The sequence below is a fragment of the Colias eurytheme genome, chromosome 11 (genome assembly GCF_061535395.1).
Source record: "Colias eurytheme isolate Ceu_HAF_F1 chromosome 11, ilColEury1 Martin Lab GWU primary, whole genome shotgun sequence".
Taxonomy (NCBI): domain Eukaryota; kingdom Metazoa; phylum Arthropoda; class Insecta; order Lepidoptera; family Pieridae; genus Colias; species Colias eurytheme.
In genome coordinates, this window is record NC_142990.1 from 8975989 (window position 1) to 9003295 (window position 27307).

At 33.7% G+C, this 27307-nt stretch overlaps 2 protein-coding genes across 3 annotated transcripts; both read left to right on the plus strand.

The window, feature by feature from the left end:
* Nucleotides 1-327: 327 nt before the first annotated feature.
* Nucleotides 328-3829, plus strand: elgi (E3 ubiquitin-protein ligase NRDP1 elgi). 2 transcript variants are annotated; one of them, XM_090107228.1, is made up of 7 exons: nucleotides 328-633; nucleotides 720-862; nucleotides 1183-1265; nucleotides 1590-1795; nucleotides 2085-2243; nucleotides 2812-2942; nucleotides 3048-3829. In XM_090107228.1, exons 1-7 carry the CDS (start codon nucleotides 544-546, stop codon nucleotides 3184-3186), a joined length of 951 nt encoding a protein of 316 aa, XP_089963354.1. In that variant the 5' UTR covers nucleotides 328-543; the 3' UTR covers nucleotides 3187-3829. The 2 variants fall into 2 exon arrangements, with proteins under 2 accessions (XP_089963354.1, XP_089963355.1); XM_090107229.1 differs by having other exon boundaries at nucleotides 329-633; nucleotides 2085-2240.
* Nucleotides 3830-4811: 982 nt separating this feature from the next.
* Nucleotides 4812-22647, plus strand: LOC149904777 (proteasome adapter and scaffold protein ECM29). The gene is made up of 37 exons (XM_090106897.1): nucleotides 4812-4950; nucleotides 5064-5182; nucleotides 5278-5406; nucleotides 5629-5747; nucleotides 6016-6141; nucleotides 6396-6507; nucleotides 6820-6959; nucleotides 7243-7339; nucleotides 7435-7524; nucleotides 7643-7728; nucleotides 7811-7923; nucleotides 8203-8358; nucleotides 8736-8877; nucleotides 9263-9379; nucleotides 10690-10990; nucleotides 11227-11401; nucleotides 11592-11969; nucleotides 12323-12663; nucleotides 12830-12937; nucleotides 13011-13124; nucleotides 13306-13420; nucleotides 13648-13831; nucleotides 14400-14518; nucleotides 14967-15136; nucleotides 15572-15678; nucleotides 16039-16168; nucleotides 16522-16643; nucleotides 17062-17281; nucleotides 18089-18343; nucleotides 18597-18786; nucleotides 19268-19410; nucleotides 19833-19984; nucleotides 20341-20533; nucleotides 21060-21198; nucleotides 21716-21934; nucleotides 22181-22252; nucleotides 22473-22647. The coding sequence occupies exons 1-37, from the start codon at nucleotides 4899-4901 to the stop codon at nucleotides 22595-22597; spliced, it is 5670 nt and encodes a 1889-aa protein (XP_089963023.1). The 5' UTR covers nucleotides 4812-4898; the 3' UTR covers nucleotides 22598-22647.
* The last annotated feature ends 4660 nt before the right edge of the window (nucleotides 22648-27307 follow it).

Here is a 27307-nt window from a genome sequence, read left to right on the forward strand (position 1 = left end):
TTGTGAATGTGTGATTGTGTTTCAATAGTGTGAGTTACCCTCCCCGCACCAAAATCAGCAGAAAGTTTAGTTAGAACATTTGCCAGCGTACTCCATCCATTACTTAATGATCTAAGATAATATCGTATCATAAATTAGCACGATAGTTAATTTAATAACCATGTCAATAATCTAAAATATGTATAACAAAAGAATTAGATACACAGATTTGGATTTTGTAGATCGTACGTATTTTTGTGAATATTTTGTATTCCGTTTATGATTTTTTACCGGTTAAGCCTAAAAGTTGCCAGTTGCTATCAAAATGGAAAGAATATGCAACTCTCGATTTCCTTTCGATTTCACATCACTATCAGTTGCAAGTGTGAAGTGCATTTTGTGTGCTATTTGTATTATTTTTTGTTGATGAATGATGTTCACTTGGATTTAGCGGAAACAAATCCATAGATAGAGTCTGAATTATTTGGTGTTTGTTTGTGAATATTTTAAAACAGTCAAGAAAATTATAGCGTGGATGATTCATGACATCCATTGGATATAAGGATGGGCTTTGAAATCAAAAGATTTCAAGGTGACGTTGACGAAGAACTTATTTGTCCCATTTGTTCAGGGGTTCTAGAAGATCCATTACAGGTATTTCATGAACAAAATAAACTGTCAAGTTAGTGTTGATAAACTTTATAAAAGTTCCGATAAATAATTTTAAACAACTGTTTAAGGCACCTGCTTGTGAACATGCGTTCTGTCGTGCCTGCATAACTGAGTGGATAAGTCTCCAGCCAACTTGCCCAGTAGACCGGCAGGCAGTCACAGCAAGTCAACTAAGACCAGTTCCAAGAATCCTACGTAACCTACTTTCAAGGTATTGCAGTTACGAAATTATATTCGAATCTAGGGCAGTGAGTTTAATGTTTTTGTAAACAAGAAATGCAGGATTTCCTTAGAGGTTTTCATTATGAATGGATGAGATGTATGGATGTAAAATGCATGCCTCTACATGGCCACCTAATATAATATTAAGGAATCTAATTTGATCATTTGGTTTTCCTATTTTAATAAAAATAAGGACCATTGTACCTATTACTATATTTTACATATTTATAACTTTTAGGGCTCATGAATTATTTACTAAAAACTATAATTAATGTAATAAATAATAAACAACTTATATTTGAATTACAGATTATGTACAAGCTGTGATAATGCACCACATGGTTGCAATGCTGTTTTAAAACTGGATTCTCTTGTTTCTCACTTAGTGGAATGTAAGTGTAACATTTAATGTATGAACTACTTTGATAAAATAATGTAATGATAATGATTTCAGTTTTTGAATGTGATACAAAATACCTTATTTTCATTCTCATAAGAATAGTTTTGAATATTTATACATTTAGTCGGTTAATCAAGCAAACTTCATGTGATTCTTTTTTTTTAACTTTATACAAATCTCATAATCATAACAAAACAAGCATAAGGCCTTATATACCCTGTTTCATAATTAAAGACTTATTATTATTATTAATGACAAATTTTAAAAACATTTATTGCACACACATACCATGTTTGATCAAAAATTCCTTGCCTAGGTGAATTCAATCCAAAGCGGCCAATGCCTTGTGAAGCTGGCTGTGGTCTCGTTATACCCAAAGATGAGTTAGCAGACCACAATTGTGTGCGTGAGCTGCGAGCTCTTATAACCACACAACAAGGAAAATTGACTGAGTACCAACAAGAGTTGGCTGAACAGAGACTTATTATCAATGAACATAAGCGGGAATTAGCTTTGCTAAAGGTATATCTTTAATAAATAACATAGTTTCATTGTAAGGATAATAAAATAGAACTTTACTTTCTATTTAGTCACTTACAGTACAGGCTGAGGTCAACTATTATACCAAAACTTTATTAGAATTAACTGATCTTCTTATTATAATTCGAAATGACTGATTTCACACATGATAATTCATTCCGTACTGATTTAATTTCTTAATTTTATTAAACTTTGTCCTAGACTGAAGCTATCATTATTATTTAAGGATGTCTCAAAATATCTATATTATTATATATTTGTAAATAAACAGGAGTTCATGCGAGCAATGCGTGTCTCCAACCCAACGATGCGAGCGCTCGCCGATCAAATGGAGCGAGAGGAAGTTATACGCTGGGCGAATTCTTTGTCCCGCGCGAGAGTCACACGCTGGGGCGGTATGATCTCCACACCTGATGACGTCCTGCAGGTGGTAATAGTCTGAAATATGTGTATAACGCGAATCATGTAAAAAGAACGCTGGATGAAAGTGATGGGGTGTGTTTTGGCATGTATTGAGTTTAGCACGAAAGTTATTTGCTACTTATTTTATTTTTGAAGTAGGCTCTCGAGTCGTGGCTTCGCAACTGCATATTTGTTATTCTTATACCACCTAATAACACCAAATAGACCAATAAATCGCCAATCCGCAGCTTAACCGTCAGCGTTCTTTTTACATGACGCGACCTTATAGCTACTGTGTTGAACTGGGCTGTGGTGTCGGATTTTCTTTACTTGTGTCTGCTGTGGGCGGATTTTTCAATTGTTGGTCAAAACTTATCTGAAAATAATTTTTTTTATATTATAGTATTGCATATAAAAAAATTTAAAACACATTTCAAAGTGTTTGTTTCATAAAATATACAATGAATAAGTTTTAACCGAAGGTTGAATATCTTACAAACCTTTATGTTTTGGTTGTTTTACTAACTTTTTAGGTGTAGTATGAATTCATTTTTACGTCAAATAAAAGGGTCCTAAAACAGAGATTTCTTCTACAGATGATGATCAAGAGAAGTCTATCTGAGTCAGGATGTCCCCCTCACATAATAGATGATCTGATGGAAAACTGCCATGAAAGAAGATGGCCACCAGGCCTCTCCTCACTAGAGACTAGACAAAATAATAGAAGGTACAATGCTTATTTTACTTTACCTAATAGTTTATGGTAAAGTCTCTAAAGTAATTCTTTTGATATTGCTGAAGTAATACTAATCAAAACATATTTTATTCACAGATTGTATGAAAAATATGTATGTAAGCGAGTGCCTGGAAAGCAGGCAGTATTGGTGCTCCACTGTGATAACACACATGTCGACGAACACATGATGGTTGAGCCCGGCCTTGTCATGATATTCGCTCATGGCATAGAATAGTCATAGATATTAAGTTGGTCAGCGTTCATCGAACTACTGCATTTTTCAAAATTATGCTATTTAGAAGGCTGATACTGGGAATATTTGGATAATGAAGTATGGACTAGAGAATTGAGGCGATAAAATTTGGACCGTTAATTTACGCAAAGCAAATAACCATGACTGTTGAATACACTCTTTGGAGTTGTGTTGGTTTATTGTTTATGAATAAACAAAAATCATGTTAAGATTTTTGATATGGATGGCACGTTATTAAGCATATCGAAAGCTTAATAATACAAAAGTTGTACATTTGAAGGAGATTAAACGAGGCACTGAAAAACGAACATTCCGTTATGATATCACGGCGTTTGACCTTAGTATATAACATCATAACATTTGTATAATAAAGAGTGCTGTGTTGTTAGTTTTTAAAAACTAGTAATAGATTCTTTAATATAGTACGCAATCATATTGCTATTGAAAAAAAAAACAAATTATTATGTAATTATTTTAAAAACTGATTTCTCATAATACCAACGAAATAACTTTTGTGATACATACTCATACATGTTTATTTTATCCACAGATATTTGTTTCAATACATTTTTATTTTTAGCTCAATTGAGGTAAATAATTATCATTAAAATTGTTTTTTCCAAAAGCATTTGTTTTATTATTCAACATTATAATATCATACTCCTATTTGCTCCTAGTAGATTATTTGCAAAATGTTTGCAAGGTTTGCACAATGCACATGCACATTCATTGCTGGATATTTGGGAGATAACTCCCTTGTACGTGTTTTAGATACAATTAAGAAATCACCTCACTGAGCCCATTGTCAGAAAAAAATATGATACTCCATAAATTTCTGAATACTTCGGTAAAATTTGGTCAAAAATTGTGTGTATGATACAGGTAGTTACGTATTAAAAGGATAGTCGGGCTATATTTGGAGCGTGCATTAGATCGATAATTTTAAAACCATCATAAAATGGCTATCATATAAAAAATATATAGAATACTAGCGGTCCGCCCCGGCTTCGCCCGTGGTACATGTTTACGTTTTCTCTACTTAAGAACCATCCTCGTACTTCAAGGAATATAATAAAAAAAGAATTATCGAAATCGGTCCACCCGTTCTCGAGTTATGCGCTTACCAACACATTTTGCGATTCATTTTTATATATAAGATTATTTTATTCAAATGCGAATGCCTTGTTGAATGATACTTTAATTTTCCTCAAGAGTCATTCAACTAGAATTTTGAGATTCACTATTTATAATGAGCTGTAAACGGGTAGCACCTCGGTGCGGTAGCACATAGAGGAATAATGTATAGCTGAGGGTAGCAGTGTGTTGTATAAGTAAAAAAATCTTATGTTAATGAGAATATGTTTTGCCATGGTAAAAGTGCCTTATCAATCTTTAAGATCTATATGATTCTAAATACTTCCTGACCTTAAAATCATAATTCCTACAGCATACGTAGTATATTATTATTAGTCTGTGCTACAGCGAATAAAAATATACCTCTGTATTTTCAAAGTGGTCAGATAATTACCCGGCTATACACAAAAAAATGAAGTTGACACTGTCAAATAAAAAAAATTAAATTGTCAAATTTACTAATGTCAAAATATGCATTTTTGTATGTCATTGTGTCTTTCCGAGTAAACACAATCGAATGTATTTATTGTTTGGAAAGATCTTCAAAAATACTCTAAACAATGTCTGAGATGGAAGTTACAGAGAGCAGCAATGATTGCTCTAATGATTTATGTAAGTTGTATGGTTAAGTAACGTATACTACAATTTACAAAGACATGTATACGTTTGTAACCTAGCTATTCTTTAACCGACTGTTTAATAAAACATAATCTCCACTCTTTTAGTGCTTCTTGATCGTGTGTTTCTCCGTCTCGGAAATGCCGATACTGATGAACAGTTGGAGAGTTGTCTTAACCGATTCCTACCACCTGTAATGTTGAAGTTATCGTCACCTTTTGAACAGGTATGTGAGGAATTCTACTTACTTGTTGTTACTGTACAACCATATAGAGATACAGTGTTAATGACGATAGATTTTAATTACTTAACATGTTCCAGGTTCGCACAAAAGTGATGGAATTGTTAGTTCATGTAAATAAAAGAGTGAAGTGCAGATCCGATGTCAAGTTACCTGTAGAAACGTTATTGCAATTGTATCGAGACCCAACTGCCAACAGCTTTATTATTGTAAGTACTTTTACTTTTTTTATTCTATTATCCTCAGGTTTATTTTTTTTGAAACTAACTTCAAAACTGCTTGAAAAAAAATCTATGATTCAAGGAAACAGAAAGAAGGCCTATATTTCATTTTATAGTTATTGTCTATTTAAATGATACAGTAACTTATGTTTATTTATTTTTAATATATTCATCCTGGTCATTGATTAATAAATAATTATTTTATTGTAGAATTTCTCTATCATTTATATAACAATGGGATTTCCGAGATTGCCTCGAGAGCTGCAACTGAAGTTAGCTCCTTCGCTACTGGAATCTATTGAGAACAGACCTCAAGGACATCAAGATCAGTAAGTTTATAGAGATCGGTTAATAATAGTTAAATGATATAAAAATATAATGTGCATTGTTTTATTATTGGTTTTTCTGCAATCAATTATCAACTATGAACTGAATCTGTTATATTTGAAGGAAAGCATTTAATACAATTATTTTCTAGTAAATAATTCAGAAAAAAAAATCTTGAGACAATGCTGCAATGATAGTAGTTCCTACTTTAAACTATTTTTTTAACTTTACTAACATTTTTGAGTATTTTTAATAGTTCAATATTTTCAGATTATTGATGTTGGTCATCCCTCTGCTTGCTGATATAAAAGAATCAGACCTTAATCTGAAAGCAAAACCAAAGGTCGCTACTTTAATTCTTAAATTTGCAACCGATGTCCTTTTGTTACCATACAGGTAAGTTCTACCATACATAATATATCTTCATCCATCTACGTAGTGTTACTATTTTTTATCATTAGTTAGCATATTTTAGGATTACCATAAGTTTTTGAAAAATTTCCAGAATCTAATTATTTTAAAATTTAATTGATATAATTTTATTCTTAGTAGCAAATTATTACGATTTTCAATATTAATAAAGCTATTAAATCTAATTTGTTTTATTAGTGTGTATTGTTTCTCATATATATGTTTTTTTTATAAAAAAGGGCTTTGCCCAACGCAGGAGAGAGTGATTTCCAAGTGCCACCAGGTATGAGCGTCAAATCTTATAAAAGGATTGTTGAGAAGAATCAGTTGAACCCAAACCAGCTGGAGGAAGTAAGTTAAGGTTTGATTTAGTAAAGTTTTGATGATAAATATTTAAAAAAAGTTTACTAACACTTGAAAAAGTGAAGACTACAATCAAAAATATGTTTAGTATTCGATTTATATTATATATATACAAAACAATAAAAGGAGAACTTAATGTTGTTTGAGATTTTTTTTAAAGAATAGACCCGCGTCTTTTGCCTTGCTGGAGCGACAATAACTAAATATCAAATTCATAGTGCTCGTGTTAATCTGTAATCAATTTGAAGATAAGATCAGCTAAATGTAATATAAAATATTACGTTTTTTTTTGTTTTGCAGATGAAATTGTCTATAGTGAATTTTATCAGCAAGGATATATTTAACATGAATGACATTCTGTTAACACTGATTGTTGCCGCAGCTGATTCTAGGTTCAGTGTTGCCAACCACGCCAATAGTCCCTTGATAAGAGTTAATAGGTAATAGGAGACATTTATTTTGACTATTTTTTATAGTTGATTTTTTCCGTCAATACATTAAAAAATGAACATCTGTTATTTGTGAGAAATATTAAGGAAAAATTCAAGAAAGCATTTGAATGCTATAAAACCGATTTGCTTATTAATTTACAATCATCTTTGATCATGTTTTAATGTGCTTTCTTTGGTGTATAGTGATGATAAATATAATATAAGTTGTGTTCATTCTGATATTGCAAGTTAGATTTTACTAGTGTAAATAAATTGTAATGTACTTTTTCAGTTCTGTAGATTGGTCGCAACCATCAATAGTGGCGCCATTGTACTCTTTATATTTGGGTACTTGGGGTGGATTGAAAGTACCTCCAGATGATCGCAAGGTAATTATTTGGGTATTTTTTATAATTTTTGACAGTAACTGTATGGTGTTGCTTGTAAAAAAAAATACCATAAATTTTAATTTAATTTTTTTTAGGTACCCGCATGTACGAGACTTCGTTTAAAACTCATCCAGTATTTGAATAAAGCTACTGGGCCTGCTATTATGTTCCCACATTGTGTACAAGTGAGATTTTTTATGTTCAAACTTTTTTTTTTCTTTGTCAATTGTCACAGAAATTTATTGAAGGTTTTAAATATAAAATGGTATATTATGATTTAACGATTTGATATTGTTTTTTCAGGTTGTATTTTCTTCTTTATTTGATCCAAATACTAATTCAAGATTGAGGAATATGGCTCTCATGTTTCTGTTAAATGTAATCAATAAGTGAGTATTTTTTTTTGTGTTTTTCTGCAAATTAAACATTTAGCTCTTCCATTCAATATATTTTGAAAATCGTCTTTTTTAGTGGTGATCAAGTACAATTGAAAAAGGTAGCCACAGTATTTCTCCAAGGTCTGTTAAAGTTGGTACGAGCTGAAGAACACGCAGAACATCATCAGAAAGCTTACATGTGTTTGGGTAAATATAATATTATATTAATTTTTAAACTATCCGGTTGTACCGGTTTCTTCCGGGTTGATTTGGGATAAATAAATGAAATGTACGTCTATTTAGTCGGTAAAGAAAGTAGCTTTCTTTTGGTAAAACAATCATTAAAAGGTTGAGAAGTGTTTGAATAGAATTGTAACAAACAACAAAATCTATTTAATAACCAATTATTGATTATTGATTGTTGTTAAGATTCACATAAAAACTTTTACATGGATTTTGAAATTGTTTTCATATTTGTGTGTTTAGGCAGACTAGCGATGAAGTCTCCAGAATGCTTTAGCAATCAGTTTGCATTGCTCGAAGAATTGGTAAAGAAGATTCCAGAAGCTGTTCCTGAAATCAAGACAGCATTGAGAGATGCGTTGTTGGAGATGGCTGTGGCTTTTAAAATTAATAGTGAAGGTAGGTACAATTAGGTGTAAGAATAGGCTTGATTTACGTTTTATTTCCTTTTTCATTCAGATTTTATGTGTATAAATAAATTCGCTTAGTAATTAAATTTTTAATAGGTTATATTTCTTTCAAAAAAAAAAAGAAACAATTTTGGTCTTACTACAAAACAATTTAAACACAGCCACTTTAAACCAGGGATCTGTCACTTTTATACGACAAAATACAAAACCAGATTAAAGAGAACCCGCGCTTAAGGTTAAATTCTGTGTAAAGTTTTTTGTGGTAAGACAGTTAATATTTCACTGAGCCCAAAAAATAATAATGTTCATAATATAAAGCTGTAGCCTTAAAAAAACAAGTGTGTAAACTATAAATTTATATTTTAGAGAAAACTGAAGATAAAGAACAATCGTCATCTGGTGCGGGAACGTCACGAGATGAAAAAATGGATACTGACGAAGTAACCGAAAAGAATACTAGTCCATTCAACCAGCCGCAAGCATTAGCACTGTTTGCGCTTTTGGATCAGTAAGTAACAATATCAAAAACTATTTCTTATTTTTTAACAATGAAAATATTTTTTTTCTTGGTTATAATAATAAAGTGTAAAAAATTAGTACTTATGTATATATTTAAAATTAAATTAGTATGTTTGTCAGTCATTTCGTTTCCAAAACATATACGAAGCTTTAAGTTTGGGTTCAAACTGAAGTGTCCTGAAATATTTATTTATTATTTAAGGCGACTTTTCACCACTTGATTCTAAATATTGTTTTAACAAATGTTGATATAATCATATATGAGGGTAGTTACATCATGTTCAAAATTGTTTCAAGGTATTAATAATACATTTTGGTTCTCATGGAACCACTTGATGTAATATTACTGATTATATTTCATTATTTGTCCACAGTTACATGCACAGTGAAGAGCCAATGATTCGTTATGTCGCGATGAGATATTCCGCCGCCGTGTTCCCTCAGGACTATATTCCTTCAAGATATCTGCTATTGCTGGCCAGTGGGGATAAGTATGATTATAATTTTATTAATTTCAATATGTATGTGGATTTATCTTGTAACGATAAAATGGCGCAATACACTAAACGTAAAAAATGTATACAGGGTGTAATCGTTAAGTGTGCACAGGCGATTTTTCCGTAAGTATTACAGATAACAAAAAACTTTAAACTGATATCGAAAGTACTTAACCTAATGAGTAAAATGGCCGTAATAAATTTTTAAGAATAAATCGAGAAATATCAAAAAAATTATCTTTAAACCCTCCCATACATTAAGTATGAAATATGAATATCCCATATACATTTAATATGAAAGATTTTAGCTTTCTTTTTCTTTTTTGGTTTTCTGCTTTAATTACTTCGCAAATTTGAAGTGGATGTTTTCCGGATGTTTCCCAGACATTTTCCGGACATTTCCCTGGCATTTTCCGGGGATTTTCCACGCATTTCCTAGACATTTTCCGGACATTTCTCAGGCATTTTCCGGGGATTTTCCGGATATTTTCCGGACATTTTCACGCATTTTCCGGATATTTTCCAGGGATTTTCCACGGTTTTCCCGGAAATTTCCACGAATTTTTCGAGCATTTCCCAGGCATTTTCCGGGAATTTTCCGGATATTTTCCGGGGATTTTTCACGCATTTTCCGGATATTTTCCAGGCATTTTCCACGGTTTTTCCGGAAATTTTCAGGCATTTTCCGAGCATTTCCCAGGCATTTTCCGGTTATTTTCCGGGAATTTCCCAGGCTTTTTCCGGGGATTTTCCGAGCATTTCCCGGGGATTTTCCGGATGTTTTCCAGACATTTTCCGAACATTTCCCTGGCATTTTCCGGGGATTTTCCGAGCATTTCCCGGGGATTTTCCAGACATTTACAGGCTATGTCAGGGAAATGTCCGGAAAATGCCTGGAAAATACCCGGAAAATATCCGGAAAATGCGTGAAAATGTCACTTCAAATTTGCGAAGTAATTAAAGCAGAAAACCAAAAAAAGAAAAAGAAAGCTAAAATCTTTCATATTAAATGTAGGTATATGGGATATTCATATTTCATACTTAATGTATGGGAGGGTTTAAAGATAATTTTTTTGATATTTCTCGATTTATTTTTAAAAATTTATTACCGCCATTTTACTCATTAGGTTAAGTACTTTCGATAACAGTTTAAAGTTTTTTGTTATCTGTAATACTTACGGAAAAATCGCCTGTGCACACTTAACGATTACACCCTGTATATGTACATATATTAATTTGCCAAAATTGTTCCCAGTTGGTTTGATTCTTTTGAATTATAACATTTTATTATTTAATATATGCAGCCAAGACGACATATCAAACGAAGCGCTAAAATGTTTATATGGAACGTCACGGCCGAATGAAATAGATGACGTTGTTAACAACGTGTCGAAGAAAGAGACAACAACAGTCAATCTAGATGAGGATTCCTCCAAGCGAGACAAGGACAAAGTACAGGAAGATGTGTTCAAAGCGCCGAAGTTTAACGAAATGCTGAATTATATTTGGGAACAAATGCAGAAGCGAAAGAAGGGCTCAAACTCTAAGCATAGGTTTGTTATTGGAAATCAGGTTTTGCAGTTTCATCCTCAGACTTATCAAGAGGTGAGAAATTTAATTAATAATTAAATGAAACACATTTATTAAGTTAATAATGCATTTTATTCTTGGTTGATTATTTTGTGAATTTTATTTTAGAAAGAAAGTAAGATAGAAGTAACTTTTATTAAAAAAAAACAACGTTATACAAAGAAGGAAAAATAAATGCATATAATATTTACAAGCGATAAAAAAAATCTTCAAAAAAATTTGCAATCTTACTGTAATTAATATTGTTGTAGATATTACGCTACTTCCGGATGTGTCTCAACCATGACGCGAATCTCAAGGACTGTTCCAATCACCCTAATGCGACATCACCTTTACTGACCAAATACCTCTTTAGTAATTTACTTGAATCAGAAGTTTTGGAGAGATATCTAGCAATGATCACGTCTTTGCTTAATGCTAGCCCAGGTAATAAATATAATTAAATTAAACTGCATACAGTAAAGTACAAAAATGTCTGTAAGTATCACACACTACTTCATAGTGTAGCTTTAAATGTAAAATTTATCCTTCAGTGAAGTAAAAAATGACTTAAAATTGTCGATACTATAACTATTTTTTGTAGTTATCTAACAATATACTCATGAAAAATTTACAGGTGTGATGCCGCTCACATGTTTCCTAGACATAGTGGGATGTGTGCCCGACGAAATGGCGCCAAAATACACGTCACTTCTACCATTCTTACTGAATCTCTTTACAACCAGTACCAAGGAGGAGATTCGTGAAACGGCAGCAACAATTTTCGCCATAATTACAGTACATACAAGCGAGAAATCCGCGATAGATAAACAGATAAAGGAGTTCGTTGTACAGGGTGTGAATAATAAGAGTTTGGAAGCGCAGTGTGGGTATATAGCTGCGTTCACTAATATGTGTGAGCGATGTATAGTGCAGTCTCGGAAGGGCAAGTTCGGTGGTAAAGGTTTCAATCCAGTCAATTGGGAGCCGTATCAAGAAGCAGCTTTGTGTTTAGGTAAGATATTTTTATATTAATTTTGAAAACGCCTATTTTTTAGTTATACAAGTTATTATTTATCTCAATGAAAAATGCCATTGAATTTATATTATAAAGCTGAAGAGTTTGTTTGTTTGAACGAGCAAATATCGGGTCCGATTTGAAAAATTCTTTCGGTGTTAGATAGCTCATTTATCGAGGAAGGCTATAGGCTATATATCATCACGCTACGACTAACAGGAGAGGAGCCACGGGGTTGAAACCACGCGGAGCAGCTAGTGTATTATAATTAATGTTTAAATGTTTTTGTTCTTTAATTTTTAGAAACTTCACTTTACAGAAAATATTTCACTTATTTCATAAATTTTCAGCAAACTTCCTCTCCAACTCGCAATCATTGCTAGTCGCGACATCCGTAACAGCTGTATCGCTACTAGTGCGATGTTCCGCTTTGCCTCTACCAAACAGTTCTTCAAAACAAGACGCGCTCATACAAAGCGACAATCCCTTTAACATAAAAGCAGAAGCGAATGATAGTGATGACGTCACAAAATTCCTCGTCGCTGATAGGCTGTTCAGGATCGTGGGAAACGCCAAATTACCGACTAAAGTTAAAGAGAGGTCGTTGTATACGCTAGGCCTTATGTGCTGTGGGGAAAGGTTGGTTTTCGCGAAGCAGATCGTTAAAGGGTTCCTGCAAATGGCTAAAGATGTAAGTGTGTACATTTTTTCGGAATATAAAAATTAATGAAAATGATACGCTATTTTATATCCACATATTTATTATATTTATTAAAAAAAATTAACAATGTGGAACTAATATATTTAAAATTATGATTTTGTATCAATAAAATATTAAGCCTATTTTAATTTTCTAGAGCAAAGAATTCGAGATCCATCTTCAAATCGGTGAATCATTAGTTTTGTGCGTGGAAGGCGTGAATTCAAATGAAAAACGAGACTTATGGACAGAATTACCACAGGAGGTAAAGTTTTACTTTAATATTTTATTTATAAAAACTTTGACATTAGTATATTTATTTATTTTATTTTGTGTAGGGAGACGCAAAAATAAGAGATGCAGAGGCTTTGAAAGAAAATGACGAACTATTAAGCTGGCTCTTACAAGAACTGTTCAAGATTGGCAGACACCCACATCCGCATTCTAGACAGGTAAGACAATATTTTTCAGATACCTTTCTTAAAAATATTGTATATTCCAATCATATTGAGTGTCAAAACAAAAGTAATAATAATAAAAAAAACACATAAGTACTTCTTCAATTTTTTTTGTATAGCTATGTTCCATATTTCAAAAGTTAAGTGATAAAATATAGAGTTTCGAATGTTTTAGGCAACAAGCATCTGGTTATTGGCTCTTCTAAAGAATTGTCCAGAAAGGTTACCAATAAAGAGTTCACTGCCGAAACTACAAGACGTATTTATGGACTACTTATCAGAGAATAGTGGTATGTATTTTATAAATAAGCAAAAAAATAATCGTTAATTTTCCTCCTTTTTTGAGTACTATTCCAGCGTTAAACGTGGTCCTTAAACGAATTTCAAAGAATTAATTTTCAAGTTCTAAAATGATAAGTCAGCAAGTACAGAAAAAAATCATTGGTGGTATATGTCAAATGAAAATAAAGATAACTTTTGGATGGAATTACTATTCTTATTTTGTCAAAATTTTTAGATATCGTACAAGACGTAGCCAGCAAAGGTCTCAGTCTAGTGTATCAGAATTCCGATGAAAGCCAGAAGCAAGCGCTAGTCGCTCAAATAATAGACCAATTGACGATGGGCAAGCGATCCGTGGCACAAGTCACTGAAGATACCAAGATATTTGAAGAAGGGCAGTTGGGAGCAGCACCTACTGGGTAATGTTATTATTATTAATAGTCATAATTAGTTTTGGTTTCAGATATATTATAGACTTAAAACTGCATTGTCTTTTTAATTGATTCTTATAAATTTGTGTTTTTACCATTGAGATAATATTACTACGTATGGAGGAGACACCACGAACAAAATCTGTGCGCCATTTTTTTGCTCTAAGTTTTAAAAATTATTATCTAGTTAGGTACTTACCGATGAAAGTTATTCCTTTGCACTTTTCCGTATTATTTGTATTATTTGTGCAATATCGTAACACACACGAAGGCATATTTGATGCATTTCACTTTAAAACAAATAAAAAATGAGCGTGCAGTTAAGCCATATGGCTTATGGTGAGCGGAACATAAGTGATGTAGGCGGTGTCGTCTCCATATGCATATCTCAATGGTTTTTACACAAAAAGTAAGTAAGTTGTAAGTATCAAAGGTGGAGAAGAGAGACTAGTACCAGTAGATAGTTAAGACGAAGAAGTAAAAAGATAATAAAAGTATGTTTTGTGACAATTGTTTTTAAGGTTATAAATGAAAATAATATAAATTATATTCGCAGCGGAAATTTATCAACCTACAAAGAGCTGTGTTCGCTGGCATCAGATCTGAATCAACCGGATTTATTGTACAAGTTCATGCACTTGGCTCATCACAATTCTGTTTGGAATTCTAAGAGAGGTATGGATATTATTAATATTGATTTATTACAGTTTCACGATATGAAAATTCATGTAGTATCAGATCTTGCTTATTTTTATTCAGTAAATAAGAAATTCTCTTTTATCTTGCTGACTCCTGACATACAGGTTTTACCTAGTTTGGGAGTCAGAGACTTCAGTATTTCAAAATGTTGTATTCTATTGTCAATAAAGAATTTTTATTTTTATTAAAAAAAAAAATAAAATGCGAAAATCTTGCGTTTTTTTAAACAAAAAATATTTAACATAAAAAATACCAGTAGTTTTTGAGTATTTCAGTTCATTGAATTTACATTGCAATACTTTCACTAAGATCTAAAACGTTATTTACCCCTTTATTCAAACCCTTTAACAATTTATGGTCCCGTCTGAAATACGCTAATAATAATCATTTTAATACAATATTAATAATAAACCATGCATTCCAGGTGCCGCCTTCGGTTTCCACTCCATAGCACTGCAAGCTGGTGCACAACTATCAGAACACTTGCCCAAAATAGTCCCACGACTTTACCGCTACAGATTCGATCCGACACCGCGTATACAAAACTCGATGGCGAGCATTTGGCACGCTATTGTGCCGAATACGCAGGCTACGGTGAGATATTTAGATATAGTGGGCTTTTTGTCTCGTTTTTTAGGGTCCATTGAGGTATTTGTAAGTGACGTACAATATACAGTTAGGCTCATAATTACGCTTTAAAACTGTCCGAAAAGTAACTCTGCCTGGCAGAGGCATAAAGCAGAGTTTTCTAATGATAGATAAAAGGAATTTGAACGTGCTTGTGAACGCGAAATTCGTTACCTTCAGCTATACCTTCACGAGATTAAGATTTCAAACTGTTTCACGTAAAAAAGATAGATGCCGGATGAAATGTGGGCTTAAAAAATGTAACTTTATTATAACGTATTTTTATCATTTACCAAACGAATGTATTAGCAGAATAAAGTTAGTATTTCTTTTTGTTTAAATTGTAATATTCGTTAATAGAATTCGTTTCCAAAAATCTTATACGTAAAATATTTATTATAGGTACAAAAATATCACAAAGAAATATTGGCGGATCTCGCAGCCAACCTTACTTCTAACCAATGGCGTGTCAGAATGTCCTGTTGCAACGCTCTGTCCGATTTACTAAGGTAAGACTTTCCGTTTGAAAATAACTGGATTTTATAAAAACAAAATTCCTTCAACAGAGGGCGTTGCTTTTTAAGATCATTCTCATAAATTTTAACAAACTAAAGACTGCTAACTTTTCTCTAGCAAATTCAATAAAATTTCGAGTTGTTTTGATATCAATGCTAATTGTAATATTACATTTAGTTATTTGCTACAATCTTTGATAATTAAAATAAATGAATTCATAGAGTTCCCCGATTTCTGTTTACAATACAGATTTTAACAATACCTAAAGTTGATTTTCGGAGATGTTCTTTTTGATTAGACACAAAAAATATTAGAGTAAAATGTATGTAATTTTTTCTCCTAAATGAATATAGGGGTGCAAAAAGCCTCCATGAGTCACTAGAACAGTTGCCATCTATTTGGTGTCAACTTTTCCGCGTGATGGATGACGTGCACGAGGGCACTCGGCAAGCAGCGACCTCTACTGCTAATGTGCTGTCTAAAGTTAGTATAATCTGTATATCAACTTAAACTAACTTTTTACTTTAAACCCTTATTGTGTATGTATTAAGGAACTCGGTTTGGGATGAATTCGACACTATACGCGGCAAGCGGCCACGGCTAATGTGCTATAAAGTTTGTTGTGTATGTAGCAAGAAACACACAGTTTGTGGAAAAAATCTAGTCGACGAAACCTTAAAGCTATACAATAATTTAAAATCTAGTCATAATGTGAGAGTATGGTCTTCTGAAAATATAATAATCCTACATATTATTTAGGAATGTTTCACTTGTATGCGTGTAGACTGTTTTCTATTTGACTTATCGTTTTCCTTATTCGGCATTATATTTTTTAGCTATGCATCCAAGCGTCTGATGTGAGTCAGGGTAAAGATGGCAAGGAGATAGTGTCGGCTATTTTGCCGGTACTATTGGATACAGGGATCACTAATCTAGTCAAAGAAGTGCGAAGTGTGAGGTGAGCAACATTTTATACTGTCAAATTAACTATCGACTGTCAATATTTTTGATACTACTATTTTAGTTGTCCTATTTTTTTATTTATTTATAACACTTCATTGTACAAAACAATGTAGGAAATGTGGTACAAATTAATGAGGTACAAAAATTTTGCACAATAGGCGGCCTTATTGCTACACAGCAATCTCTGCCAGGCAACCTGGTATGTTAATTAGCAACGAAGGAGCTTGAGAACGCTACAATGCTATATTTTCCAAGATTTAAACTATGATATTACCGTCTTTCTGCACCCATTTGCACTGTAATTTTTACAAAATTAATAAAAAAAAAATATTACAAAAAAATCCGCATATTCGCCCCCACAAAAAACCAAACAACAAAATGTATTTATTTTAAACATTACAAATGTTTCTCAGTCTGCAAACAGTATCTAAGCTGGTAACAGCAGCGGGCAGCAGCCTAACACCATTCCTTAGTAAGCTAGTGCCCGCGCTAGTAGCGGCGGCGGGCGAGCTCGAGTCCGCTAAACTGTCTTATCTTAGTACCGCACTAACGGATAGTGGTTCAAGGGAAATGTTGGACGATTTGCGCGCTAGTGCTACGAGACAGCATTACACTACGGACACTGTTGTTAAGGTGGGTGATGGAAAAATAACAAAAAATATGAAAAATAGTTGTTAAAGTTACGTTAGAGACGAAATGAAATGTTGTAATGGATAGTAAAATATATTTATTAGACTTCTTTTTCTGAATATATATATAATGTTTCGACTTTCAAGTAGTTGCATTTGTTTATTTTTAACACCATAAAGTTACTGTAATATATGGTATGTATTTTTCTTCATAAATCAATTAAAAATACGGTTTCAATGATCGCTTATACTTATCTATTGCACGCCTCATAAGCGAAGCGTTGAGGTGGGTACTACTGTCACTTCGCGCAAAACATCTGATTTTTCAAACTTAAAATGTCTTTATGTATCATACATTGCACTTGTAAGATAATACATACACACACATATTAAGAAAAAACACTATTTTTAACGTTCATGATATTTTTGATGTCATTTTTGTTATTTAAACTAGTTAAAAAACAGTTTAAAAAAGTTCTGTCTTGGACGTCCGTGTGTCTGTATGTGCGGATCCTTTTTCTTGTTAACACGATAGCGACCGAAATACTTTACTAATCGAGTCTTTTTTTTTCTCTTACGCTTGAGTATGCTCAGGAATAGAACCCTTTCATTTTTCAGGGTCTGATTCGATGTGGTTTAATTGTTATTAAATAAACAAAAATAATAATTAATAAATATTTATTAAAAAAAAATTATGAGGCGTGCACTTTTGGATTTTCCAAATTATTTTTAATATATTTACATTTAGTTTCAGTTCGATTCTGATTGCATTCTTGTGTGTCTTAAATTAAAAAAAAATGTATTTTTGCAGTGTATGCCATTCATAGACATCGAAGCGATGAAAGAAATGCTACCGAAGATTCTAGAACTTGCCAAGTCACCACAACTAGGTACTAAAGTGGCCTGCGCACATTTCCTAGTGTTAGCTGCACACTATCTAAGGGCAGAATTGGAGCCTGTAGCTGGGAAGATTATGACTAATTTGTTGAATGGAACCTTTGATAGAAACGCTACTGTTAGGAAAAATTATGCGGAGGCGCTGGGACAAGTGTCGGCGTTTGCTAAAGTAAGCGGTGTTTTACTATTTGTTGTATAATCAAAGATATTAAGTCTCAAAATATGTCTTTTTATAATGGATTTGATATAAGAGTTAAATGTCGTTAAATTTGCACTCACAATAATTAAAAGTTAATGATTTATTTATTCTGTTTGTTATTATTAATGAAGGTGATTTAATATAGTAAATGTTACCTTGAAATTTACTGATTTCCAATTTTTAAAGTACCTACTTTTTTATTGAACAATTTGAATTTTTTCAGCCGCAATCCATAGAGAAGTTGATGAAAAAGTTGGTAACCCTCTACGAAACTAAAGAGGATGATTCTGCGAGGTCAGCCATAGCTCTAACATTGAAGTCTATCGCCAAAGCCAAGATAGAGCACATCAAAGACAATGAGGCCATACTAGCTCCTATTGTGTTCTTGGCCATGCACGCACCTAAAGATGATGGTAAGATTTAAATTAATAAAATTTTCGTATAGCATTGAATTTGTTAACGAATAGACATAATTGTCAGGTCATTTTTTACGTTGATAGTAAATTTAGAGAGCGATATTGTTAAAGTTTCTATTAAATTTTGTTCATACACCTATATAGGCTATCTAATATCAAAATACTTAAAATGCAAAATAATTCATTGGTATGTGTGAGATCTAACGGATCCAAATTATACACCGATTGTGTACCTACTGATTTAAATGTTTACAACCATGCCTTGATAGCTAAACAAAATTACCCAGTATATTCCTTTGAAAATATTCAATGGAAATGAATTTACGGTATTTTTGGAAATTAAATCTTATTGTACAATGTTATATTCAGGTTCCCTTAATACAGGTTATACCTAGTAAGGGGGCCTGAACCAATCCAATATGTCAAACTTATGTATGAATTCAAATAAAGAGTTTATTTATTTATTATTTATTTATAGATTCGAATACTGTGGAGATGTTCGAAGAGATATGGACTGACATAAGCCCGGGTCGGGAGAGCGGCATCAAACAACACTTGCCCGCGCTACGGGAGGAAATTGAGAAGGCGCTCAATTCTAGCAGTTGGACTAAGAAAGTTCAGGTAAGGGGTAAAAAAATAGGTGACACTTATTTTCCTTGATGTCAGAATCGATGTTATGTAGAGAAAACAACTTAATGTAATGCTTCAATTTCCTATACATACCCTGAAAGCAACTACGATCTGTCTTTGTACGAGCATTTTCATCCAACCAGTCTTTGGGAGATCCATAAAATCGCGTTATCCTTTTCACTTTTCACTATGTTCACATAAATGCATTCGAAAAGGAGGAATGACCTAATTAATCCCTGTGATTATATCGTGGTATTTTATAATTACATGTATATTTAAAATAGTTTCAAGAATATTTTAATATCCAACTTCCAACAACCAAGTGTGGTAACATAAATTAATTCACCATATAATCTATATTCAATTGACATCCAAATAGAACTCTAATTATTACGCAAATTATTGTTTCCCAGGCGGCAAACGCAATTAAAACGATAAGCAAGGAGCTATCGAGTGGTCTGGGCGACCAACGGGAGGCGTTTATTCGCTCGCTCCTCGCTGCTGTTCACGGGAAGACGTTTGATGGGAAACAACATGTTGTTGACGCGCTTGCTGAGCTTTGCAGGTATTTTACTTTTTATATTATACATAATATAATGTATGTAGGTGCTGATTTTTTATTTAATAATTTTCACAGCTTATTTGTCATGTGCAAGTAGTACCATTAAATTAAATGTTTGACATTTTTCGGTATAGAACAAATAGTTGTTTTTAATATGAAAAAAAAATCCATTTTTTACTTTGATAAACATTTCATGACATCTATAATAGAAAAAAATGTGCAGGGATAAAATTGATAAACCTTAGTTAAACGTCTAGTGACGATGGTATAAAAAATATTAAAATTTATGATATAGTATATCCACATAAAAAATGAACAAAACGTTTGATCTGAATTACTAATATAATATTACTTTTTAGTGTAAAAGAAGGAGAAACACCCGTATCCCAAGCGCTCAGCACAGAGTGTATCAACGCTTTATTAGTTGAGAGCAGGAAACAAGAGATGGTATACAAGAAGCACGCGATCACAGCGCTGGGCACCGCGCTCGCGGCTACCGGCTGCGATGTGTTCCATCAAGTGTATGATATCGTTAAGGTCATACTGTCTAAGGTCAGTTGATATTCAGCTATTTTTGTAGCTTTTTATCCTACTATACTATTATAAAGGCGAAAGTTTGTAAGTATGGATGTTTGTTACTCTTTCACGTAAAAACTACTGAATGGATTTGAATGAAACTTTACCACAATATAGCTTATACATCAGAATAACACATAGGATAGGTTTTATCCCGGAAATCCCACGGGAATGGGAACTATGCGGGTTTTTCTTTGAAAACGCGGGCGAAGCCGCGGGTGGAAAGCTAGTAATGTAATAATAATTTATTACAATCCAGTACCAAAAAGTTATAAAAGTATTGGAAAAATAACTTGTCATGATATTCAATATTGATAAAATTAAGCTTTATTATGCTGAAAATGAATCTCAAAATAAATCAATTATTTCTGTGATCCTTCTAGTATATTAAAGGACTAAATACAAGACCTTCCCTTTTCTGTTATTTTGGTGAATATATTGTTGTTCAAAGCGACTAAATCTATCCTTAAAATATATAAATATACATGTATATTGGTCATAGAACGAACACTCAATGGACAAGGATTCCGACGAAGAAGATAATGAAGGCGCCCGCCAAAGGAGGGAACAGTTAGCGGCGCTTAAAGAAGCGGCTTACGAGCTGCTCGGAAAGGCGTGGCCTAAAAGCGCTGATACACAGAGTAAGTAAATATTTTTACGAACGAATTTTATTAGAAGAAACACATTAAATAACACAGAACAGATAAAAGAGTTAAGAAGAAGAAGCCAAAGGTTCTTGTACCAATCGAGCGAGACTGCATTGTAGTGCGTTCATTCTAGTCGCGAGTAAATAGTGGGAGAAAAGCAGCGACATGCGCAACATCATTTAAAGAGCGTGTGTGCTAAGTACACGTGTCTGTCAGAAACTTCTTTGGCAAGATTCAAACATACCAAAATCGTCGCCTTACTCCATGACGTGACGGTATCGCCATGACGCGACCTTGAAATTTTACTCTCAACGCGCCTAAAGAAGTTTCACTTCATATCACAAATTCCACGTTAAAATGTACACATAATAAGTTGTAATTTTCCAGCGAAATAACTTTCACAGGAAGCTTCTCGTCTAATCGGATAAAAATTTCTATTTACAAGAACTTGTTCGCTAAAACTAAACGCAATAACGCAAAACACAAATAACGCTAAACTATTATATTCCAGATAAATACCAAGACGTGTTCTTCGGGCACTGCTCCCAATCCTACCCCACAAGCTCTCGCTCCACACAACTGGCGATACTGTCGAGTGTGAGCCGCGTGCTCGAGCGGCTCGCGGCGCTCGACGAGCCGATGGAGACCGACAACATGGCGCTCGGGGGCAGGGACAAGGCGATCGGTGACGTCACCGCACATGTCGCTAGTATCGTCGAGTTTACGCTTAGTAAGTATTTGCTAATAATGTTGTAAGTGTATATGATTAGCTCAAATGTACTGTGATTTTTACACGAGACTAGTAAGTGAGTGCATGATTGGTTAACATACTTTAATATCATAAATTTTAAAGAAAAGAAAAGATTCGATCATGCGACGCGGCATGAATGTGTGTCTGCCAACCATGGCATATAAAACCGAAGGAGAAGAAGAAATTATTTAATTAATTTTTTAACAATTTTCATTTATTTTACAGAAAACAGCAACCAAGTGAGGCATAGAAGAGATGCGCTGAATATCATGGAAATATTGATAAAACGCCTAAAAGGTTAGTTTTTCAATACTAAGTATATCAAAAATAAAAACCTATTAAACAATTTATTCTTAATACTGTGTAGGAAAAAAAGATAAATATATTCCCTGATAATGTAGACTCCTATTACTTTCAAACTCAAACATTTTTTAACATTAACCACCGATGCTACCTTTCGTTAAGATGGTATTGAAATATCAATGTTATTTTTTAATTTATTATTATTGTTTTACAGATTTGAAGAAAACGGAAGAAATCAACAAGCTAAAACAAATTTACCAGACGTATGCACAAGATCTGTCGAAGGACTCCTCACACGAGCTGCGGTCCAAAGTCGACAACATTAAAGTGTTGTTCTAATAATGTAGTAATTTATTAACTATTCCGTAATAAATGAATGGAAAATGAAACACGTGTTTATTTATTACAAAATTTTATTTAATTTACTTAAACTATGGAATGAAACAACAATAAATTCAAGTATTTACATAAATAGCTGCGGGATGAATATATAGAATAATATAAACCATATTGACAAATTGATTATTATTTTCGTGATCAAATTACAATAACTGTCGTTTTTATAATATTGCAAATAATAAGAGCTTTGCGAGCTGTATGATAATATAACCATAAATATATACTTAATCATTTCTTTAACTAAGATGACCTAGTGTTGTTCGCAGCGCTACATCTCTATATTTCTTTATTACCGTGAATGTACGTACAGACCGTATTCTTTATTTTCAGACTTATTAAAAAAAAAAAAAAATTGAGAGATACATCTTGTTCGATACACATATAAATTTACATACTACATATACTCCAGTCAGTTAAGACAATCAATTCACAATAATTCCAAAAGTTTTCAAACTTCGGTCAAGTGAATGGTACATTGGGGCGACAATAAATCTCATTTTGCAACCTTGTCCGCAGTCCGGAACTGCAATTAAATTATTTTTTGCTGTATGGTCGTGAAAAAAATTCCAAAAGTTCTGCAAACTTGGGGAACTTTTCGATATAATATTTCATATCACGTATTAAATTTGCAACCAATCTCAGTGTACGGAACATCTTTTGATATTGAATATTAATGTTTTTTTATTTATTAAACTGAATGAGGTTGCAAATTTGTAAATGTATCAGAATATATGTTTTCGAAGTTTGCAACCAAGTTCCAAAACTTTTTTAATTATTCCGAGACCACCTTACTCGAAAAAATGACCACGAATTAAAAATAATTATAAATAAACATGTTCCGGTCAACGAAAAAGGTTGCAAATTTATACAACTGTTCGGTATATATTTCCGATATCTGTGTCGAGTTTGCAGAACTTTTGGAATTTTTTTCACGACCATACAGCAAAAAATAATTTAATTGCAATTTTAACAATGTTCCGTACACTTAGATTGGTTGCAAATTTAACCCAGTTGTTACTATCGTTCTTTTAAAAGGACGCATCATAAATAAAATTATTATTAACAATGAGGGCATTTTTGAAAAAAATGTTTATATTCATTTGGCACCTCAGGGTTGTAGGAATTGGAAAATTAAAGTTTTGTGTCGTTTTACAACAGTGGTATATTTTTAAATTATTTTAGAATTTCTGCTATTTTCCATTGATAAATCAAGTTAAATGTATTATCAATAAATTACAACAAATTACTTTATTTATTTTAAATACACGTAATTTGAAAGGTGTTTTATCAGAAATATATATTACCTTCTATTAGATTACATTTTATTTGTGATATTTATGCAGTTTTAATTGCCGTTCTTTTAAAAGGCCAGTAGTAATATGTACTACTATAGAGTACTTTTTTGCGCATGCACTCTTTGAAGAGCATTACAGCATCGACGAAGCCATGGTGCCCTACTATGGCGGCCATCCATGCAAGCAATTCATAAGAGGGAAACCGATGAGATGGGGGTATGAATTTTGGGTCGGAGCGACACGGTTAGGTTGCATAGTTTGGTGTGATCCATACCAAGGACAATCGAATGATGTTGGTAATCAAAACAAATACCAAAAGCCTCTGGGATTGGGTGCAAGCGTTGTATTATAGTATGCCGATGTACTGCGACTGATATAGGGCAAAGCTGCATTCCATTTATTTTTTGACACCTTTTTTACGTCCATTCATCTCATTGATGAACTTCGAGTACGAGGAATAAAGGCTACTGGTACCTACAGTACGTGAAAATCGCGTCGTGAAATACCCTTTGCCTGCTGCCTTCGAGAATTGAAAAAGAAACCACGAGGTACATTCAAGCATCAATCGAACAGAGCAGAACTATTTTGCAAATGGAATGATAACAGTGTTGTGACTGTTGAATCAAACTCTGATACGATTCAGCCTGTGTCTACGGTAAAGAGATTTTCACAACAACAGAAGAAACATATACATGTCGTAAAAAAAGTACAACGAGAAAATGGGAGGGATGGACAGATACGACCAGATCATCGGTTTGTACAAGACATCTATCAGAGGCAAGAAGTGGTATTTTTCTTTGATTTGTCATGGACTAGATATTATTATGGCAATACATAATTCTTGGCAAATATATAAGTAAAAGGGGACCGTTATGATTATCTCCACATTCGTAGAAGTGTTGGAACTGCTACGCTCGAAACATATAAGAATGTGGAACGTAAAGGTGCTAGAGTTTCCGTGAAACCTCTGGATTTGATGGAAAAGATCACATCATTAGGTACAGAGACAAGCAGGTTCGGTGTATAGAATGTCACAAGAAAGCCAATTTCTATTGTCCTAATTGTAATGGAACCTTGCATCCTAAATTATGTTTTGAAAACTTTCATATTGCTACATAAATATATGTGAAATGTATGTTGTCATTTTAATATCATAGTCTACCTACTTAGTAGTACATATTACTACCGTCCTTTTAAAAGTACACCATTTTCCGAGATTTCCACAACAGATAAAATTTTTGTACTATTTTTCCAGTTAAACTTTTTGCAATATGGACACAATATGTAAATTTCACCTTAATATGATAACAAAAATTGTTTCAGTAACATCTGGGTTAATACGTGATATGAAATATTATATCGAAAACTTTCCCAAGTTTGCAGAACTTTTGGAATTTTTTTCACGATCATTCAGCAAAAAAATAATTTAATTGCAATTTTAACAATGTTCCGGACTGCGGACAAGGTTGCAAAATGAGATTTATTGTCGTCCCAATGTACTATTCACTTGACCGAAGTTTGAAAACTTTTGGAATTATTGTTAAATTTTCGATTTCGGATGTCGATTCTGACTGATCTAATATTTGATTTGATGTCTGTTAAACGATTTTATGACTTGATTATTATTTTTACAAGATTTTTATAAATTTTGTACAAAATTATCAATTTTATATGTCCGTGAACTAATAAGTAAATGTAGTTAAAAGCGACTGGCATTCGTAATTGACGGCATATTCATTATTCTACCAACACTTTCATACGCAAGGCTTCCAAGGCGCTATAATAAATTATTCTAAAAAACCTTATTAGATCATTTTGTACATTAAATCATTACTTAACATTGTATATTAAATATTATAATCTATAGTAAACCGTAGTCCTGTAGCTAGCGTCTTACCCACAAGGGCCTCTCGCGGACGCTTGCCAACAAGATTCACCTCACCTCCCGCGCCCCTTTTAACGGTCGGCACGTCTCTCGCCCGTGCCGCCGGGGAGGCAGTCGAGGATAAACCGCGAACGCGATACTACGCCTAGCTATAACGTTTCCCGCGCAAACCCTAATGCGGGATTTACACGGGTCGATTTTCGTCGTGCAGCTAGTTGCTTGACAAATCGCCTCATCATGCCGCATTTATTTACACAGGTGACTAAAATTGCACACAGCTCGATCATTTTTTTATTCATGGATGGCAACCATTGGTTTACATGCAGCGAGCCATCTCCTGCAACTGATCGTTTTACACGGTCGATATTAGTCACCAGCCGCATGCGACCGGTCGCCGCGCGGCAAAAGTCGGATGCTAGTCTACTTTGGGGCTTGCGATTTTAGTCACTTGCGGCCTAGCCGAATCGCCATTTAGACGGTCGATTTTCGCCGTGCGGCGGAAATCGTGCGGCTTTAGTCACCCGTGTAAACACCGCATAACTGTCGTAAATCGTAATTTGATTAGTTATCTTGAATTAAGTTAATAATTCTACTCTATTGTATTGTTGACTTTGTGACTTTGTCTCCAGTGACCTTGTGTGTATTGTCGTATATTGTATTGTGACCTTGTGTGTAAAGGCGACCACTAATCCACAACCTATGTATATTTTATTAGTAAAGAACTGACCCCACCCCTGAGTTATAATTTTCTGCCTGCTGGCAGTGGCGTACCCCATACATATGACGACCTATGTCTATATCTGGCGTCCCAACAGTGGGTGGATCAGTGGTTAAACGATTCGTGTTGTGTGGGCGAATTTCGTACGAACTATCCGTTATTTCAGTTAATAATAATGACGTGTACTAGACATGGCAACAGAGACGACTCGCATCAGCACGAACAACAGGAGTACCAGCATGGCGGCGAGGGGGATGATGCAACACGCATTCCCCAAACCCCCTCCGCCCCTCACATTGCTGACGCAACATACTCGCAAGAGAGTGTTTCCATGCTCCTGGAAGGTCTTCAAAGAAAACAAACCAATGCGATAAAAGAAATCCTGGATAGTGTTATCGGAAACCGCGCAATGACCTCGACTCCCGCGCCGATGGCCGAAAACGGTAATTTTGCGCGGTGTAAGGCGGTGTTTAGCGGCGCACCTACTGAATCGATAGAAGGATTCATAGACGCAGTGGAAAGCTACAAAGAGTGCGCCAACGTGGCTGATACCAACGCAATTAAAGGGATGTCAATGTTGTTGACGTATGAAGCGGCCACCTGGTGGCAGGGCATTAAGAATCAAATATCTACTTGGGACGAGGTCGTATTTAACTTAAGAAGCGCATACGGCGACCGACGGCCGCCCCACATAATATACCGCGACTTACGAAAACGAACAAGGGAAAGAAAATACAGATGTGTTCGTGGCG